The sequence below is a fragment of the Colletotrichum graminicola genome, assembly GCF_000149035.1.
Source record: "Colletotrichum graminicola M1.001 genomic scaffold supercont1.60, whole genome shotgun sequence".
Taxonomy (NCBI): domain Eukaryota; kingdom Fungi; phylum Ascomycota; class Sordariomycetes; order Glomerellales; family Glomerellaceae; genus Colletotrichum; species Colletotrichum graminicola.
In genome coordinates this window covers 208415-227267 of record NW_007361064.1, presented here as the reverse complement: position 1 = coordinate 227267, position 18853 = coordinate 208415, and the positions used below count along the sequence as shown (strand labels likewise).

The window sequence follows — 18853 nt, the reverse complement described above, 5'->3', positions numbered from 1 at the left end:
GGCGAGGGAGGCGAGGATGATGAGTCCCAGGAGCACCGGCGAAAACGGGAGCATCGATGGATTCGGTAACGGCAGCAAGACGTGACGTGGAAGCAGTCGAACCAGAAGCATCAGAATCTGAAGTTGAGCCCTGGGCACTCCGAGTCTGGAGCGCGAGCTGCGACATGGTGGGCAATGCGACGGGAAGACAACTGACCGACGGTACAACTAGGGGGGGGTGAGGGGGGTGGGTGTGCAGGGTCAGAGCTTAACGCAGGACAACCTCGCAGCGGTTTCGAGATGCCTGGATGACCCTGACTACCGTTGCATATAATTAGGGTAACCGGCCTCTTTCTTATCTTGGTTATGTATATCCGTACAGTCCAGTGTATGGAGTCCCCTTCTTCTTCTTCTTCTTCTTCTTCTCGGGAGCGAGCGAGCGAGCAAGCAAGCAAGCCGACAGGGATCGAAAGGCTACAGGCGGAGCGGAGGAACCAGGCTTAACCAGGTATCGTAGGTACGCGCGTGGACGGTTATTGATGGTAGTGGGCGGAGGGTGACGCCGAAGCGGGTACACAGTCGGACAACAACGATGAGATGGATGGGTGAGATTCGGGGTGCAACTGCTGGATGGCGTCGTACCTATTACAGGGCGTGCAGGGTGAGATGAGGAAAAGGTGGAAAGGAAATGTTGTATACTCTTGCCGGAACAGAGGGGCAGATGATATCAGGTGAATGGCATCTCCCAATGAACGTCCTAAGGCAGGGAGGGAGGGCTCGTCCTTTGTCGTACCTTGCTTGGGTGTGCTTTGTGGGAGGAATGCTCCAAGCTGGGAGGGGGGTTGACGAGACGAGTGGCCGTTGTCTTGTAGGTATACCGGCGTGGAACGTTGGTGTTGACGGGGAGGCAAACGGCACTGGAACCAACCAACCAGGCAACTCGGTTTCCACGGAAAGGTGGACAACCGTAAGGGTTGAAAGAGCAGCACGGGGTCGGTCGGGCGAGGAGGGGGGGAGGGAGGACGTGGCCGTTGGCGTAAGCGAAGTGTAGGTTTCCCGATGGGCAATGCAATGCAATGCGAAGAAGCTGGGACCAGGCCAAAGTTGGCCAACGGTGAGAAGAGACAGACAGACTTTTGGTTTTTGACGAAGGAGACCCCTTATTTTCTGGTTTGGACGTTTCTATCTAGCAACGCGCGAAGGGAGTCTGATAGTGGTCAGACATTTGCGGCTAGGATAGGATAGGGGCGCAGGAGCAAAAGGCCTAAGGGAAGGGGGAGAATGCAAAACATCAGTTCAGTGCATTCCACGACACCAATGCTTCCTACTACCTCACTAGCAGCCCCGCGGCATTTGCTTCGTGTGGGTGGACGGTCACAGCATGAACAGGGACAGAGGAGCATGAGCAGGAGCAGGAGCAGGGACATACATCTGGAGGTTAAACGTAACAAGGTACCGGGGAGTACCTGAGATGGGGGGGGGGTGTGGTCCCGCGGTCGGATGCAACTCAGAGCAAGGTAGTGACCGGGGGGAGGAAATGTACCCTTCGTCGTCTCTTGTCCTCTTGTGGTACTTCCGGGGGGATCAACAGTGACGAAGGAAGTGGTGATGGGTGATAGTTGGGCTCGGTGGGTCCCGTATGTTTGCATCTGCTGCTGCAAGACGTCGAAAAAGGAAAAGAAAAAAAAGGCAAGAGAGAGAGAGAGAGAGGAATGGATTTTGGACGGTTTCGGCTGGCTGTAGTTGCTGTTCCTGGCCCAAGCTACGTAGCTACCACAACTGAAATAAGTAAGTGCCTTCGACGGGAGAGTGGGGTGTGTTTGGGTGTATGGCTATGATTGGACTTTGCGAGGGAAGGAAAGAACAAAGGAGAGAAGATGAGTGGCAGAACCTGCATTCTCTCAGAAACATACATATGCATGCATACATACATATCGGTGAGATGGGTTAATTGAATTGACATTTGGCAAAAAGTCACCTTCGGCATTGACCTCGAGCATCATTTTACGTCCCTTTCTAGTGTGCGTACTATCTCTGTTCCTCCCTCTCCTTCGTCCCAGACGGTAGCACTCCTCCCTACGGCTAGACTTTGAGACGGACCGGGGAGAGAATGCTGATAAGCAATACTATTGAAAACACGGCCATCTGTTGCGCAAAGCTTGCCGGCAACGAAGGGTTCTCATTGTTAACGAACAAGGTACTTGCCTACGAACCCAATCATGTCAGTCAGCCTTTGCAAGTCCTGCGCTACGAGCTAAGAGCGGTCGAACAATCCGACTTCAGAAGAGGGGGGGAAACAACTTAATCTCCCTTAGGTCGGACAGTCAACCAAAAGCACGTCCTTGATGGTTTGTCTGTTTTAGAGCCTGCCGCGGCGGCAGCAGCTATTGGTCCATTGATAACGATAGGATCCCGAGTCGTGTTTTTGTACCTATCACGCGGGTCTGTCGCGGATTGTACATGGGAAGTACATCAGTGGAAATACATCAGAAGAAGAGGGCAGCTGCTCTTGCCGCAGCTACCGACCATCCTTTAGCTTTGTCAACCAGTCAGCAGGCCTGACGTGGGAGGGAAAGAGCAGCCCAACCTACCTACCTACCTACCCACCCAGGCAGGTAGGGAATTACAGTTTCCTTCCTTCCACGACTTACAAATGATTCGAGTCTTGCCGGACCACTGAAAACATGCTCGGTCCCGGAATCTCATCTCCTGTTCCCCTCGTCATGCACCTGCCCTCATCTCCCGCGTCAGCCACGTGCGCGGGGCTGCTTCTTCACGTTCAGCGAATGTGTCCAACTAACTCTCTTCAAGATACTCCATGTCGGGAAGCATCTTGCCCTGCTGCTCTCGCCACGCCGAGACTACATGACGGGCTGCTCGAAACAAACCTGTAGAGTCTACGGATACCAAGGCACGACTTACACCCGCGGAACACGCACGCCATCTGTCAGCTTTCTTTCTCAATCCGATGCGCAAAACTTATTCGCACCCGCTACCTAATCCGCGGGGATTCGCCGTTCAAGCCGGTACGTCCCTGTTCGAGCCAACCTTGGGTGGCTCAGAGGTTCAGATGCAACTTGGAAATCCCCGCGGGGCCGAATCCGGTCTCCGGCAGCCCTTTTTTCCTGGCTCGCTTCTGCAATGTCCCTCTACCTGGTCTCCTTAACGGTACCTGCTGCGGCTCTCGTCAGCCAGCCTGCCCTTCTCTCTCTCTCTCTCTCACTCTCTCTCACTCTCTCTCACTCTCTCTCACTCTCTCTCACTCTCTCTCCCTCACTCTCCCTCACTCTCTCTCCCTCACTCTCCCTCACTCTCACTCTCTCTCACTCTCTCTCCCTCACTCTCCCTCACTCTCCCTCACTCTCTCTCCCTCACTCTCCCTCACTCTCACTCTCGCTCTTTCTCTCTCTCTCACTCTCACACACACACACTCAACCTCTCGTGCGAGTGGCACCTCCACTTCTGTAAGGCACAGATGCCGTGCCATCGTGGCCCGCACACACCACCCCAGATTCTTAACGCCACAACCCAAGGTCTTAATTTAATTTCGGGCCTTAGGAGGCCTTAGGCTGCTTTGCTCCAATCATCTACCCCTTCACTTCTTGGTGGTCTTGTCCCCGTTTGGACGTTGAAGTCCCGGACCTTTCCAGGCACACACGAGCGGGGAGTGGTCCAGGCAGCCCACAGGACATGTCGCTTCTCCCGGGATTGAAGCACGACAATTGTGGGCTTTGGCCCTGGGATTGGTCTCAACCTCGACGAGGTTTCTGCCAGAGCCTCCTCTTCTGTTTACCTACTACTACCCGTACTGTCTGTCATATTTGACATGCTATTCAATGCGTGCCCATCGACGTGTCACTATCCTACGGGAATAGCAAACCCCCGCAGCGGCCAGACGCCAGTGTCACCGCCTACCCTTCTTCGTCTGTCAAACAGACTCCAGAGGATGGATGCTTCACCAGGAGGTTCAGACGCAGTCTGCCACGTTGCACAGTGTTGCACCCGTCCAGATTGCTCAGCCCCTCCTGTCCTCTCGTTCGATGCCCCCTCGCTCCATTTTAGAAACCTAGGTACTGTTAAACGTAGCAATGGCTGTTTCTTCCTTGTCGCTCCGCTGCCTTGAACTGGTTTGGTATGATTGTATACTCCGTCCGTTATGTGTTATTCAGGAGGCGGCATCTCTTCTGCAGGTATCAACACATTCCATCGCGTGCAGAGTGTGTGTGCTGGGCCAGGGAGTAACTACAGAGAATTCATAGTCGTCGACTTGACCCTTGAGCAACCCAGGTCTCGCGGCCACCCATCACCACAACCCCTCCCTTCCCTTCCCCGACACAATGCCGCGTCCATGCTATTGAATTACAGTGTGGTCTGCGTAGTAATGTAGCTACCTTCCCGATTGTGCCATTGTGCAGGTGCACAACCCTCCCGGCTGTGGTCTCTGGCATGATAGTGCCGCGACTTTGGGGGTTGAGGCATCGACGAGGACACACTTATCGGCCTGCTAGTAGCTGGATCGCTGGTGTTCCTTGAAAGTCGACCGACGGCTCCGTCATGCCGCCGTCATGTCGCAAAGCATCCCGCCGACTTTTATCCAGACTGTATAGGTGTTTGCCCAGGTCCGAGGGGATGGGCAAGAAGACGTCAGGATCGGATGAAACGGTGCAATGGTTCTCATCGGACCGGCTCGTTAGGCTTTTCGCCTCGCTGGCCGCCCTCGCGATAAGATGGAATATTCAACTGCCAGGCTAGCCGTCAGTGTACCGTCTTCCTCCAGTCTTGCCCGTCAACCTGCCGCGGTTCCTACGCGTCGGTTTTGTGCTATCCTTTCAGCTCTGACCTGAGCGCCTGGGGAAACAACGACGAAACCTTTCCGCCCGGGATCATTCTTTACAGCCCTCCTGGAAGACGGGCGTTCCGATAGTAACCTTCTTTTCTCGCAAGAGTATGCATGAACCATCCCTCCCAACCAGATTCGGGAACCTTTCTCCTCCAAGTCATGAGGTCATGCAGCGCACCCGGGCACCCTGGTCGGTGGCTTGAGCCCCTTGCGAGCGCTGCTCGGCTGCACTTTGCTAAAGGGTCCAGGCCTCACTTTGGAACTCGGCAACATAGCGACATGGATGAAGCTTAGGGCTCCAGACATGAGTAAGCCTCGCGCAGTTTATAGCTCTCGTCGGCGACTTCGTTCTCGCCGTCCGATTGCCAGAACAGTGGCACCTCAGCATTACCGCTCGGCTAGGACGTCAAACAACATCCAGCTATTTGGCGGCCGTGAGCATCTCATTACCACAAAGTAGGCATCCTCAAAGCCACCTCGCTCTCCAGCCAAAGGCGGATCGTGTCCATCACATCACATCTCAACTTCATGTATCCAGTCAAAGCACTTTCGAAAGTCCCATCGCCCGGCCGTCTTCCGTGGGAGGTGCGAAAGATGCTGCTCCCCACCAACTTGCCACCAGATAATGCTATGTATGTACACTGCATCCTAGACACGATTTCGACAATGGATAAGCTTGCTTGCGACTGGCAGGATCAGGCCATGTGTGTCGCCAGACCCGCTTGCAGCCGGCTTTCCGTGGCAAGGCGAGATGGTAATTGCACGGTGACATCTATCTGTTCGGCCCCTGGAGCTTCGCGGGCGTAACACAGCCGTTCTTTTCCCAATTCGAGAGTTGTCCCCGGTCCAGTTTGAAACCCTGGCACATCTACAAATCTCTATCCGCCAACGAGAGTACTGTATGCTGCTTACTCGGACAATAGCAACCGATAGTAACGAAGGAGGCGGGGCATCTCAGGGGAGGGATAGTCTTTTTTGGCCCAAACAAGAAGCCAATTTAACCGTGCAGCAACGACTCACGGCGCTGCAACTCTTCTCATCTGGCGCAACCCCCCCCCGACTTGCAGACACCACCAGATGGGGTCTGCCAGGAAGACCCCCGTCCCTAGCCTCGCTTTGTCCCGTAGCGCCTCGGCGGCCGGTGGATCTAGCAATTTCCATCCACTTTGTTATGTGCATTAGACCCAGATGACTGACCGCTCAAGCCGCCGGGTCCCGTTACATCACAATGGGGCAAATACATAGTAAAGAGAGGAAATACAGGGAAATGGAGCTGGCATTGAAATCAACCTGGCCCACCCCCCTCCCCTCCCTCGCAAGCGCGTCGAGAGGGGAAAATAAACAAGACAGCGAGACCCTGCTGATGGTTAACATCATTGGCGGCCTGTGCCTGTCGCTCGAAAGCCAAGTGCTCAGATCGACGACGGGGGACCAATCAGGTGTTATGGGAGGGAAAATGTACTTGGACCCTGAGAAAGACAAGAGGGAACCAGCTCCACGTCTTGTTCAACAAGGGAAATTGCAATAACTCTCGCCAACGTGGACATTTGATCATCGCGCAGCTCTGATACTGCGACGAGCGGCCACGACTTCACGCCGTCCACCCCTCCCCTCTGATTCGGATCTGCGTAATCATGGAGCTGAAGAGAACCTGAACAAGCCTCGACAAGCTTCACTTCCGTCGTCGTCGTCGTCGTCGTCGTCGTTGTCCTCGCCGTCGACGACGCCCGCGACCGCCTCACTCGAGACTGTAGCTCAAGCCAAGCTACAGCTTGGTGGTTTCTTTTTCCTCCCGTCATTGACGGGCCTGGTGATACAGAACGCAGCAAGCGCCCGTTTAGCTTATTTGGCAAACATGCAGCTGCATGCAAGTGCTTTGACGCTCAAGATGCCGCCGAGCGCCACAGTGGCTTTGGCAGCCTCGAATTCAAATTGAATGCAGAAAGACGGCGGCGCTTGCTTGCTGCCATGCAGGTGTCGCGTTACAGAGAGAGCTCTGTCATCGACCGCACTCGGATGGAGAGATCTGGCCAAGGCACATTCGTCCGATATCATTCGTGTCATCCTGTGCCTCGTGCCCGATTAGCTCAAACTGCGTAGAAGAAGTATTTGACATTCGAGTAGCTCCCCTCCCCTCCCCCAGGCGTCAGGCTGACACGACACTGTAATCTCGAGCATTCAAAGTTCGTCCGGACCTTGACATCCACACACTCGTGTGTGCCAGGGGTTATTCTTTGGCGCCTTACGGTGTCACAATCGAGCCCCAGGCAACCTTGTGTGTCCGAGGATCTGAACAGGCATCGAATTACGGGTACCACGGGGCCTGGGTTGCGGCTATCGGGGCTATGGGCATTTGTCTTCGAAAGAGCCCTGCCCGCGTGTACGTGTAGGTGCTCGTTCACCGGGAGTAACGTAGTTCTGCGCCGTCGCCACATGGACATCAAAAAACTGTCAATCACGCACGTCTTGAGCAACCTGCCGCGAGGCTGACCATCAGACCAGTCAAGAATCCTCACCGGAGAGGGGACAACCTTTGAATGGGCTCGTATTATCGCCTAGATGGAATTATTGCCGCCGTCCATCCCCGTGCGGCGACTAGTTTTTAAGCCACCCATCATCCATCAACCGACCCCAACGGGGGGACTCGCTACCTAGATATCCAGGCCCTCGGTATCCGGGGTCTGTTTATTTCTCGCCTGCTGTGCAACAGATCCATTCGACCTCGGCCTGCTATTATGTTTTGTGAGTCTGTGACATCTCATCCAATGGGGGGGAGGGTTCGGTAATCGTCTACCGACGCGCTGAAACGCGAAATCCACCGCTCCCATGACCGCAGGTCGTAATCAGCCTGAAGACTAACCGGCGTCGCGGACGTGTTTCAAATGCGCCATCAATCTAAGGGGAGGATCCCCCCTCGCTTCACCACCCATCAACGCTTCCACCCCCCCCCCCCTGCCAGAGCCGAAGGACGACCACGGAGAGTACCTCACGTGAACGTATATTTCAACACATTATCGTTGGGCGCGTTGCGGATGTTGAGATGACGGGCGTGGCAATCGGACGGACAGCCCGGCCCCGGCATCCAACACCCGTCGGCGAGACGCGTTGAGCCGCGCCCAGGACATTACCGGACGCGGCCCCGTTGTTCCCACCGGGGCGTGGGCGCTGTCACGATCTGGCACACGGTCGCAAAGGCCAGCTGCCGCGTGCCCTTGCTCGCAAATGCATGCGAAGCGACTCGCCACCGCCGATGGAGGTGTCATGCTGGTTGAGATGGGTCCCATCTCGCCGCGATCGCGGCAAGTGGCGACGTCGGCGGTGGTGGTGGCGGGCGACTCGGAAACACATAGGTACTCGAATCGCGCGGCAAGGGTTGCTTTGCATCCGATCCAGGAGAGCGGTACGCAAGTCCCAACAAGAAGGCCTTATTCGCGTCTCGCATGTACCTTCTCACTGCGTCATGTCCTTATTCCTCGAATTGACAATGGCTGATACCTAGTGCTTGCTCGTGTGCAGCGTTCCGGGCAGACAATGCGACGCGGGGCAGCCAGCTCGGGGGGGTGTCCCTCCGAAGACGCGACAAGGGGCTGGACGAACGACGAAGTGGCCTTTTGGACCTTGTACTGGGTGCCGGGCCCGAGTCATCGAATTACTCGACCATGTGCCTTTGCCGGAGTCCGGACCCATTTGGGCTGCTTCGTGTTCGTCCGTTCTGTCTTGAACGCCTCCAGCGACACGTCTATCACGGTGCCCCTAGTAGGTGATCCAGTCGGTCGCAGCTCCTCCGCAACAGTCAGCGCGTCGCTAGTCGTGCGGGATCTGCAGAGCCCTTGGTCCCGCGTCAGGTTGTATGGCGGTGCCGCGCTCCCGACAATTGGTATCATCTAACGGTCACCTTGTCTGTTCGTGTCGACCGGTTGAGCTGGGTCCAGTGGCCTCACGGGCAGGTCATGGGAACCATGTGTCCTGCTTTGGAGCTCTCCTTCCCCCCGGACTCGGAGACGCCGCTGCGGTATTACGGAGCCCGAGCCCGAGTCCGCCCGGCGGTTTCCGTACCGTTCTCGGAGGTTGTCATATTCGGCTTTGATATGTTTTCGCTCCAAGCTCCTGGCTGGTGACGAAGGCTTACGGCCTGCATACGAGAGGCTATGTTTCGGCCATGACCAGCCGGCTTCATCCGCATACTTGCATTTCCGAAGAACGGGGGCTTGACTGATGTAAGTGCTCTTACGGGACCGTTCTGCGTGAGATCTCGTGTAGTCACCATCTGCTACCGAATAGTTTCCTTTCCGAGACTCTGCTGTTCTTGCAGTCCTCGTGAGCACTTGAGGCGTTCAGCCAAGAAACCGTAACACTGGACATTCCGCATTCATGATCAAAGTAGACAACATAGCCCCAAAAGCCGTCATCAAACAGTCTTTTTGCTTGTTTCTCTTTTCTCGAGGCCGGGTGACATGGGAAGGAACTGCGAACCCACGCCAAGCCGGCGTAAGCGCACAGTCCTGGAACGGCCTTGGATCCCGCAATACGGTCGGCCTTCCCGGGAGCCGATCTCGCGGGGTGTCGTGCAAAATGGCAGCGATTAAGCGCACGCGAGAGGTGGGACCGTCCAGCCTCGTGGGTTTCCTATCTGGCACGAATCTGGTGCAGCGAGAGAGAGGGAGGGAGAGAGCGAGTGGTCTCTTGAGACGTTCCGTCCCCCGGGGTCATGTCGCAGTTACGCCTGTTTGGGGTTGGGGGGGGGTGCTGGGGGGTCCGAAAACGTCCCAGGGACGATCGTGAGGAGGAGGGCAAAAGAATAGAACTGCCAAGTGATAAAAGTAGCCTCAGATCTAGTGTATCCAGCCCTGTCACAGCCGTTGCGGCTCCCCCGGTCCTGACGAGAAGCCCAATGTAACCCTCCTCTCCAGCAGCTCGGGGTAGGGGGGAGGGGGGTGGCCCGTCATCTGTCGTCTCAAGGAGACGACGCCTGCGATCTTCGAAACACGGGACCCGTCGATTGGCTTATTTATTTATTTTCGGTCAACTTTCTTATTTATAAAAATAAACCACAAGACCCGGCTCTTCTCGTTCGACTCGTCCAAGGGCGGCCCGGGCTGTTGTTGCCTCGCCTACGGAACATTGATGCCATATATCTCCCCTGTCTCAAGTCCCTACCGCGCCACGCGTGCCGGTTCGATGGAGGGGCTTGAAACTTCGTGATGGATAACCGTTTGGCAGGTGGGGGGAGGGGTTCCTCAGACGTCATGGGACACAGTTCAATGCTAAACTTGGCGGAGTGCGTCCAAGGGGAACGAGGGGGGGATATCTTTGTCCGTGGGCGACACCAACTTCCCTACGACCTCATGGGCATGAGCTTGGAGGTATGGGTCGAGGCCCTCGGTAGGTGAGTCGCCCTGTGTTGGACGGCGGAAAGGGCTGTGGCATCTCATCGGCTGCCCACTGCGATGCGAGGTTACGCAAGATCCATAGACTGCTCTGCCTGCCCATTTTCGAAGGGGCGAACCGAAAAGACGACAACACGGCCCCGCCAGTCGGTGTAGTCCAGCAGGTGATACGCGGCATCTTTTTTCAACCTCCCTGGCAGTTGTTGGCAACGGCTTCAGGCAGATATACACATTCAACAGGTCCGAGAAATGGAGGTTTGCAAGGTAAAACGGTCGTCATTTCATCTGATCATCATCAAAGGCTTTCTATCATGGCACGTATAACCGCGTATCGCCGACACAAGCCGCCGGCTTTCTTGTGAACTAAATAGAGGAAAGGAGAAGAAAAGCAATTCCAGCCGTAAAAAGAAACCCAGGCGACAAACTCCTTCGCAAGCATTGTATCCCGTCCCATCGTATCAAAAGACCGTGTAGCACCGCTAAGAGCAAACATGTCCGACAAGAGCATCGCTGTGTACCACCCCAAAGCAAACTGCCACCAAACTAATCACTCCGCCAATTTTATACAATAAGAAAACAAAGGCAAGGAGTACATCTTCTTTGGGAAGGGAGGCAAACCAGGAGGAGGGGACAGGAAGAGGCTTCATCGCCGGTAGTTGTACTCCCTCTCCCTCCTCCGGTCCGAGATGGTAACGCGCATCCGCTCCTCCTCGGGCGGAGGGGGCGGAGGTGGCAGCATCCGCGGCGGGCTGTACCGCCTCCCTTCAACGTACCGAAACGTCTCGTACCGCGGCTCGGCGGGAACGGGGACGGGGTACGGGACTCTCACGGGTACAAGCTTCTCCCGCTCGACGTACACCTCGCGGACCTCCCTCTCGCGGTCCCGGCTCCCGCGGCGCGAGTGGCTGTGGCTCCGACTCCGGCTGCTACGCGAGCTCTTGCTCGACTTGACAGACCTGACTGAGGGCTCGACGTCGACGGCGATGACCTCGATGGGCGGCGGGGGCGGCGGGGTGACGGCTTTGGGCGGCGGGGGCGGAGGAGGGCACGGCAGGGCCGGGGGCGGGGGCGGGGGCGGGGGCGGCGGTGGAGGGGCCTCGACCTTGGGCGGCGGCACGGGCTCGGGCGCGACGATGACGGGAGGGGGAGGAGGGGGAGGGGGTGTGCACTCGCGAGGCGGGGGCGGGATGAATGTCGTCTTCTTGGTGCGGACGGTGACGGAACCGTTGGTGGGCGGCTCGAGGTAGAGGCGCTTCTTGGCGCCGTGGTGGTGGTGGCGGTGATGGTGGTGGTACTCGTAGTATTCCTTGGAGGAAGCTGGTGGAGCGGGGACGTTAGTTGACATGGAGCGTGGACGTGACGTGACGCCACAAGGTGACGTCAGGATTTTGTTGGGGCTCACTCGTACCCATTGTGGACGGCTGGATTCGTTCCAACAAGGACAGAGACAGCTGTGTACACGTGTTGTGTATGTGCTCTGTGTGAAGTTCTGAGTGCGCCGATTTGATGGCCTACACTTTATGCGACGTTGCGGCGTGGAGAAGGGGAGTTTGAGTTTATACGTCGATTCGAGTTGTGGGTTGGTTGTGCAGGCGGAAAGGCGCAGACCCCCAAGGATGGGATGAACCGCGAACGCGATGGGATGAGCTGCGCGACGCGATACGATGCGATGCACAAGCAAGCAAGCAAGCAGGGGGGAGGGGATGATGAGGGGTTTGCTGTTGTTCGGCGGGGAACTCGCAAATCCGATTTGCAGTGTGCGATGATCGGAAAGAGAGCCGATGATCAACTGCCGAGGCGTTTGTCTTCAAATAAGTCACCAGTGGCGGGAACCCCAGGTAGACTAAAAAAATAAAATAAAGAGGCTGTGGATGTGGTGGACGTTCGTGGGTGGCGTTTGGAAAAATATGTGGAAAGGTTCGGGCGAGAGGAACTAAAGGGAAACGATGAGCGGGGAGAGAGAGGCGCTATCCATTATATAACTGACAACCACAACCACAACATCACCACGCGAGAGAAGTGTCCGGGCCTAATCAGGGTGTGGGCTGTGTGCAGGAGAATCAAGGTCGGCCTGCCTCTCACTGCCCCCGCCGCCCCCCCCCCCCCCCCCCCCCCTCTCATCCACGCTCATGGTGAACCACACCGAACGGAAAGACGAGCGGGAGAAATGACATTACACCACCACACCCACATCGTCTAGCAACCAGTCGGCAGCCCAAGAAAGAGGCGCCCAGTGAGGAGGGGACATCCACGCAGGCTAGGCTGCCAGGCATCGGACGCTAGCATATGGAGAAGAGGCTCAGGCAAGGCACATGATCCATTTCCCTTATTAATAACAATAATAAAATGAAATCAGAAACAAAAAATGGAAGGAAAGAAAGAAAGAACGGCACGGAAGGCCCGATCGAAGCTGCACGAAAAGAGTGGAGGGAAACGAGGCGGAGTGTTGGGCAGAATGGGAAGAAGATGCATATGCAGAAAAGCACCGCCTGTTTGACCGGGGGAAGATTATTGACCAGCCTATTGATGACAACGACAAACTACAATGAACGCCCTTTTCGCTGACATGAGGATTGAAGCCCACCCGTTCGGTCAACGTGGGTATTCGTCCCATCCCATTCCTCTCTCCTCCCCTTCCGCTCCTCCTTCTTTCCATCCCGTGCCTCTCTCCCTCTCACGACTGACCAACGGGCCACTCGAACCTACTTCACTTCGTGTAGCCGGCAAGGGTGCGCTATTGGGCAATTAAGGCCTTATGACGCCAGTGCGCATGTCACGCCAAAATCAAGATTCGAGGCGGTCGGCTGGGTGTGCGCCTCCTCCGCCCTATTGGAGCCTGTGCAAGAGCCGAACTGGCTGACATGCCCAACGCCAACCATTCACCCAAGAACCACCGCACTACCACAGATCCTGTGTCCCCCACTATTTGGCATGTGACGCCCTTGTTTCGACGCCGCCATGATTGGGGAAGCGTGAGGCTTGTTTGTCGTAATCGTTCACTCTCCGCCAGCCTGCGGGTTTCCGTGTCCATCGGGTCATATCCGGGGGGGTCGCAGCCCTGACGGGTACCCCTGATCGTGGGGTCGCAGGGCTGAGCTTGTCAAGTTGGGTGAGCTGGCAGATCCATCATCGTCCCAGCCATCTCTCGAATCACCGTAGCTCGGTTCTGGTGCCGTCGCCGGGCGAGAAGAGATAGAGAAAGAATAACACTCTACCATTTTCGACCCGACGCCGAAGGCTGGTTGGCCGGCCTCAATCTCCGCTGGGCGCCGTCCCACGTTGCCAAGACGATGAGCAGCTTGTCCCGATCGAGACCCCGCTGGCGGCCCAACCTTTAACTACCCATCTACTGCTTCTCCCACTCGATCAGTTCAAGTCTAGACCAGTCTGCTGGACCCTTGAACCAGGGTCCCGGCCTCCTTCGGGTGCCCCCCCCCCCCGCGCGCTTCGTGGATTCGATCGATCCAAGGCAGTTATCATCGTCGGACCAGGGTCGTCAGTGTGTCGCGCAACTGCCATGCGCGGTACGTGTCTGCCCTCATGCCCGCTGGGTTCACCCTCCTAGGCGGCTCCCTAACCGCCTCACGAAGCTCTGGTTGGCTGACAGCGGCCTCCTGTACACGGCCTGCCGAGTGGGGAGCATCTCGGCCGCGTCATGATTGTAAGGCTTCCCAGGAACGCCCTCGTATGATGGGAACGTTGAACCGAGCGTATCGTCGCCTCGTATCTTTCGAACTACCCAGGTGTAAATGTGTCCCAATTCGCCCATCCACCAGAGGCCGAGCACGATCGTCAGGATGGTTACGGGTATGGCAGTTGCCCAATACAGCCACTGCCCGTCCTTCATGTCTCGGATGTCGCTAGAGTTCATTCCAAAGATGCTCGAAACGGCGCTCAGAGGCAGGAAGACGATGGTCACAATGGTGAAAGCGTAAATGGCCTGTTCCTGACGGCCCTTCGTCACCGCCGCGTTGTTGAGGTTCTAGTCTCAAGGTTAGCACCCGTACCCCGGCTTCCGAGCTCACGCGGTATCAACTCACAGTCTGTTCCAAAATGTCAGCTTGCTCGCCGTACTCTTGGAAGTCCCTGTTGCGCCGCTCCAACAGCTGTGTGCACTCCGCCGCCAGGAGATCCCTGAAGCCGGCGGCGTCCGTTGATGGAAGCTTGTAAAAGTCAGACACTTCAGCCACGGGCTCCAACGGTGCATTCATGTCGTCATCATCGGCGTATCTCCGAGACCGTAGAAAAGTGGCATCACGGTGATTGGTATGTTCTCTGAACTGCGCTCGATACAGACGGTGCTGCTTCGTTGCTGCGGGCAGAGTTTCTTGGCGAGATGTTAGGATGGAGTTGAATACGTTGCTTTGGGCGTCTATCGTGCGGCTGATCACATTGACTTCTTGCCGCAGGAAGTTGATGCGCTGCTGGTACGAGAGGTCCGACTGCCCGTTGGCAATCTCATTTTCCTACCCATTTTCAGTACAGGATATATTAGTGAGCGGTTTGCATAAACTCACCAAGGCTCTAAGATACTCTGAGTATGTATCTGTAATCCCCGCATACTTCCCGGGCGTATCGGCCAATAGGCTGTAGCTGATCAGTGAGACTACCTCGAGCGGAAGGACCGAAGACCGTTCCAGGAGGTTAAAATTAGACAGTCGTTCCATAATGTGCTTCATGCCACTCTTTACCAACGAGTCGGCCACATCCAGGTGGTCTTCCCACATGTTTGAATCATGACTGGCATAGATCAGGCCCATAACCAGATGAAGCCAGGCACGGATCAGGTCCAGCGGCACATCGATCTCCAGCCGATCCGTTGGCCCGGCATGAGAAAAAATGCTCTTGAACGCAATGACCGGGAGAGCAAGTTGACGCAGCAATTTCCTCACCGTAGGGGCATTTATGTAAACCGCGTCACGCCTCGTCTGGTCCAAGTTGTCCGGATAAGCTTCACCGTCAGCAGCCTCAGGTGGAGATATCTGTAAACCCCGTTAACGATGTCCTAAACCGAGACAAGAGAAGCTGCAAAGACACACCCTGACCAAGTTCATCACTGCACCCCAGAACCTGTCTGTCGTTGGACCGTCGAATAACGGAGGGAGAAAGAACCTGAACAGAGAATCGGCTGCATTGAAAATATCGATGCGGTCCTCGTATTCCTGCTTCTTCCATGTTGTTGGCGTAGAATGCATGTCTGTCGCTAGCTGCTCGAGATATAAATGTACTTCATTCCGCGTGGACGTCTCACCTTCGAGGTAGGATCTCCGGTCCGGTCCGTTTGTTTCGGCTGTCAGAAACTCTTCCACTTCCGAAAGTTGCCTCTGAAGAACGATAAAGTTGGGCCCCTCCATTGGGCTCGGGCGGGTTGCCTCGGCCCAGCTAAAAACATGGAACACATCGCTGGCTTTGCTGGGCCGTCCGGGTGGGAAGCTCATTCGGTTTCCAGATGATGGTTTGAGAGGTTGAACATTGGCACCAGACGACTGCCCGTTAGTGTTACTCAGGCTTTGGGTGATAGGCCTCAGAATACCGCTTGGCGGAAGTTGTGGTGGGGCGCTGGCTTGCATTAGCTATTTGTACTCACGGAAGGATCCAGGCAACTAACCATGTTTCCATACTGATCACGACGTTCCTGTTCGAAGTCCGGGCAAACTGGAGCACCTTCCACCATCGAGCCTCTGTCAACAGACGGCCGTTGAAATGGAAGCGGACGGCCTTGGGCCAGAAATCAGAGAAATGAGCGATGAAGGCGAACCACGTCTGGCATTCTTCCAATGAGAAAGACCATATTACCGACTCGCCGCATTGGACCAGTATGCGGCCGCCCTCTGTGTTTGGCGTAAGCCCTCTCGCCGGTTCAGACGTCACCGCGATAGTGTAGCCACGCAGGGCATCCTCGTACATGGAGCCGCAGGTAATCAGCAGCGAGTTGTCGAGCACGATGCACCACAGCTGTCTGATGTGAAAACACCAGTCACTCTCTCCATTTCCGATTTGCCGTGTTGCCTGGAGCATGTCTCGCTTCTTAGAGTTCCGCGAGAAGGCTGACTGGAGCAGCGTTTGGGGCGGGTAGGCTCCTGGATTACCCGTAGCGTGGACCCCGGAGTACTCTTCCAGGGAGAAGTAAGGGATGCAGAGCCACGTCACCGTTCTCTTCCCATACTGTGAGTTCTTTTCTTGGTCACCCTGCTGGAGAGGAAGCTGGAGGTAGCTGGCCTCCATGTGCTTCACCGTCGTCTCGCTGGATGTACGGACAGTCTTGGAGTAGTTTTTCCTTACGTCGGAGAGTAGCTTACGAATGTCGGTCTGCTCTTTTTCTGACAGTGCTTTTGAAATTTCATTCTGTGTTCCAGTCAGCTTAAATCAGGGCCGGTTTTGGCGTTTGTGTTCTACAAACCGTAAACTCGTCAAAGTTCATCATGTCTTGCTGTACGTGCCTGGGAAAGTGTCAGTAGTGATCTAGCCACCGAGTCCTGTCTTAACTTACAGCCATCTGAAGAGGGACTGCCGTATCTTATTTGCATCGTACACAACGTCCAAGGCCGCAGAGTGCGCGCCGCCGAGAACACCCTCACCCGTGTATCGGGACTGATGAACGTGAAGGGCGTTGTTCGCCGGCGGCGGCTCCTCGCTCCTCATAGTCGAATCATCTGAAAGGGGAGTCTCTAGATCGAAATCGTCATCTGTTCTAGACGAATCTGGCCCCAGGCGTGCCGGATCGAAAGCGTAGACCTTGCCGGTCGTCTCCTCCAAGTCTACCCACTCGTCGCCCTCGTGACCCGGGTCGGGATACACCTGCTCAGGGAATACGGGAGTCATCGGAACTGCTTCGAATGCGAAATCTTGTGCATCCAATTCCTCCTCTTCGTTGCCAACAAGACCTACTGCCGGACCTTCCGGCGTGGGTTGCTGCGCCGGTCTTAGCTCGGCCACGACCGTCGCAGGAAATCCAACGCTCTGCTGTGTCTGCGCTAAGTCTTCGCACACCACAGGAGCAGACAAGGGTGTCTTTGCCCGTCGTCGTGGGGCCATGGGCTCCAGGGGCGAAGAATAACGCACGATGGGCTGGATTGTCTTGGGGCTCCTTCGACGTCCCGGGGCTCTGGGCGGCGGCGTGGGCGGCAGTGGGTCGTAGATGGGATCTGATTTTCGGAACTCCTCGATCAGTTGGACGAGGTGCGCCGTCTGTGTCCCTCTGACATACTGGCTCCTGAGGTTTTGGGCCGATGTTCGTGACGGGAAGAGGGACGGTGCCCGGCGGCGAGAAGGCTCTCTTGAAGGTTCGTATTGCGACATTGCGAGTGGTTCACACACACTGTGATGCTGTGTTTTACCTGCCGCGGTACAGTGTCAAAGTGTCTCGGGTTGGTGTAAGTGTTGTTCTTTCCTCTTCGTCAAGTCTTAGTCAAGCTGAATGGATGGCGCTTTCCAAACAAGAAAATATAGATAGCATCCATGTATTTATTCTGAGGTAAATAAGTCAAGATCGCGATAACGGCGGCTCGTACCAACACTTGCAAGAGTTAAATAATAAAACCTCTTCTGCAGACACCAGGCACCTACCTGGTATTAATTAGTTACCTACTTAACCAAATGTCACCCCGCTGAGGTCAGCCACCGAGAGCTGCACATCGCGGGAGGCAGGGGCCACCGACACCATGGCAACGCCCGCTAGCTGCTAAAGAAGTTCAACCCGCCTATCTGAGCGCTGTGCCTTTTTTACACGTACGCCAGGAACGTTCGGCATTGGTGAGTCCGTGGGCCCCAAGGCCCGCCATTTGCAACGGCCGAACACGGGAGGCCCCAGCGGACGAACCACGCTAAACCGTTAGGCCCAGCCACTGGGTGGGTTGTTTGCGCAATCACCGACTGGCATGTTTCTGTGGGCTTTCGGATTGACTACATCTTCGTCACCTCACTTGTCTCGGCCGTCACCCCAGGTAGCATCACGAAGCACATGACATGTTGACGACTCATCATAATTTTGCCTAGCTTGCGCTCATAGACCTTTACCAGTTGGCGTCCTGGATCTTCCCAAGACGTGAGAGAGGCTATCTGCAAGCTGGCATCTGAGCATCTGGAACAAACCGCGATCTCTTGAACTCCATGTCAGCAGATTAGAGGGTATCGAGAAATGTGGCCATCCCAAAACCGAAAACCGAGAGTGTATCTTCCCTGTGACTCCATGTGTCCACCACTTCCAAGAATAGAAAAATACAGGAAGCCCTGATGCCAAGGGCCTGGATAATACCGTTGTCCATCCTTCCTCCTTTAATGCCAGTCCCACGGGGTCCAGCATATGGGATTCGGTGGTTCGGGTAACCCGTTCCATTCACATGTCCATCGTGAGCCGAAAGTAAAACAAGAAAGAAAAACCAGAGATGCTCGAAGCTCTCGTCCATCTGTGTCTCATGCATCAGTCCCACAGGGCCGACGCATGTAAGCCCTGATGGAGTAGTAACATGAGCCAGTCGTTCATCCACCGATGCCTTTAAGACAAAACGTGGATTGAGTCGAAAGTTAGGTTCCTGCAATAGTCGTCCGTAATAACAAATGAAAGAAAGTAGGACAAGGTGCCCAATAGAGCTGGGGTGTAGCCGAGTCCCCGTCCGTTGGCCGTTCGCAACGTCAAAAGCAAGGTGTT

General features: G+C 55.8%; 3 protein-coding genes across 3 annotated transcripts; 1 reads left to right on the top strand and 2 right to left on the bottom strand.

The window, feature by feature from the left end:
• Positions 1-8350: 8350 nt before the first annotated feature.
• Positions 8351-8707, top strand: GLRG_10434 (uncharacterized protein; the record flags this gene model as incomplete). The annotated part of the gene is made up of 1 exon (XM_008101119.1): positions 8351-8707. One exon carries the CDS (start codon positions 8351-8353, stop codon positions 8705-8707), a length of 357 nt encoding a protein of 118 aa, XP_008099310.1.
• A 2142-nt stretch (positions 8708-10849) lies between these two features.
• Positions 10850-11551, bottom strand: GLRG_10433 (uncharacterized protein; the record flags this gene model as incomplete). Its single annotated transcript, XM_008101118.1, has 1 exon — positions 10850-11551. The coding sequence occupies one exon, from the start codon at positions 11549-11551 to the stop codon at positions 10850-10852; it is 702 nt and encodes a 233-aa protein (XP_008099309.1).
• A 2208-nt stretch (positions 11552-13759) lies between these two features.
• GLRG_10432 (uncharacterized protein) lies at positions 13760-17241 on the bottom strand (the record flags this gene model as incomplete). The annotated part of the gene is made up of 7 exons (XM_008101117.1): positions 13760-14188; positions 14247-14672; positions 14724-15188; positions 15246-15765; positions 15815-16551; positions 16607-16646; positions 16697-17241. The coding sequence occupies 7 exons, from the start codon at positions 17239-17241 to the stop codon at positions 13760-13762; spliced, it is 3162 nt and encodes a 1053-aa protein (XP_008099308.1).
• Between the last annotated feature and the right edge of the window lie 1612 nt (positions 17242-18853).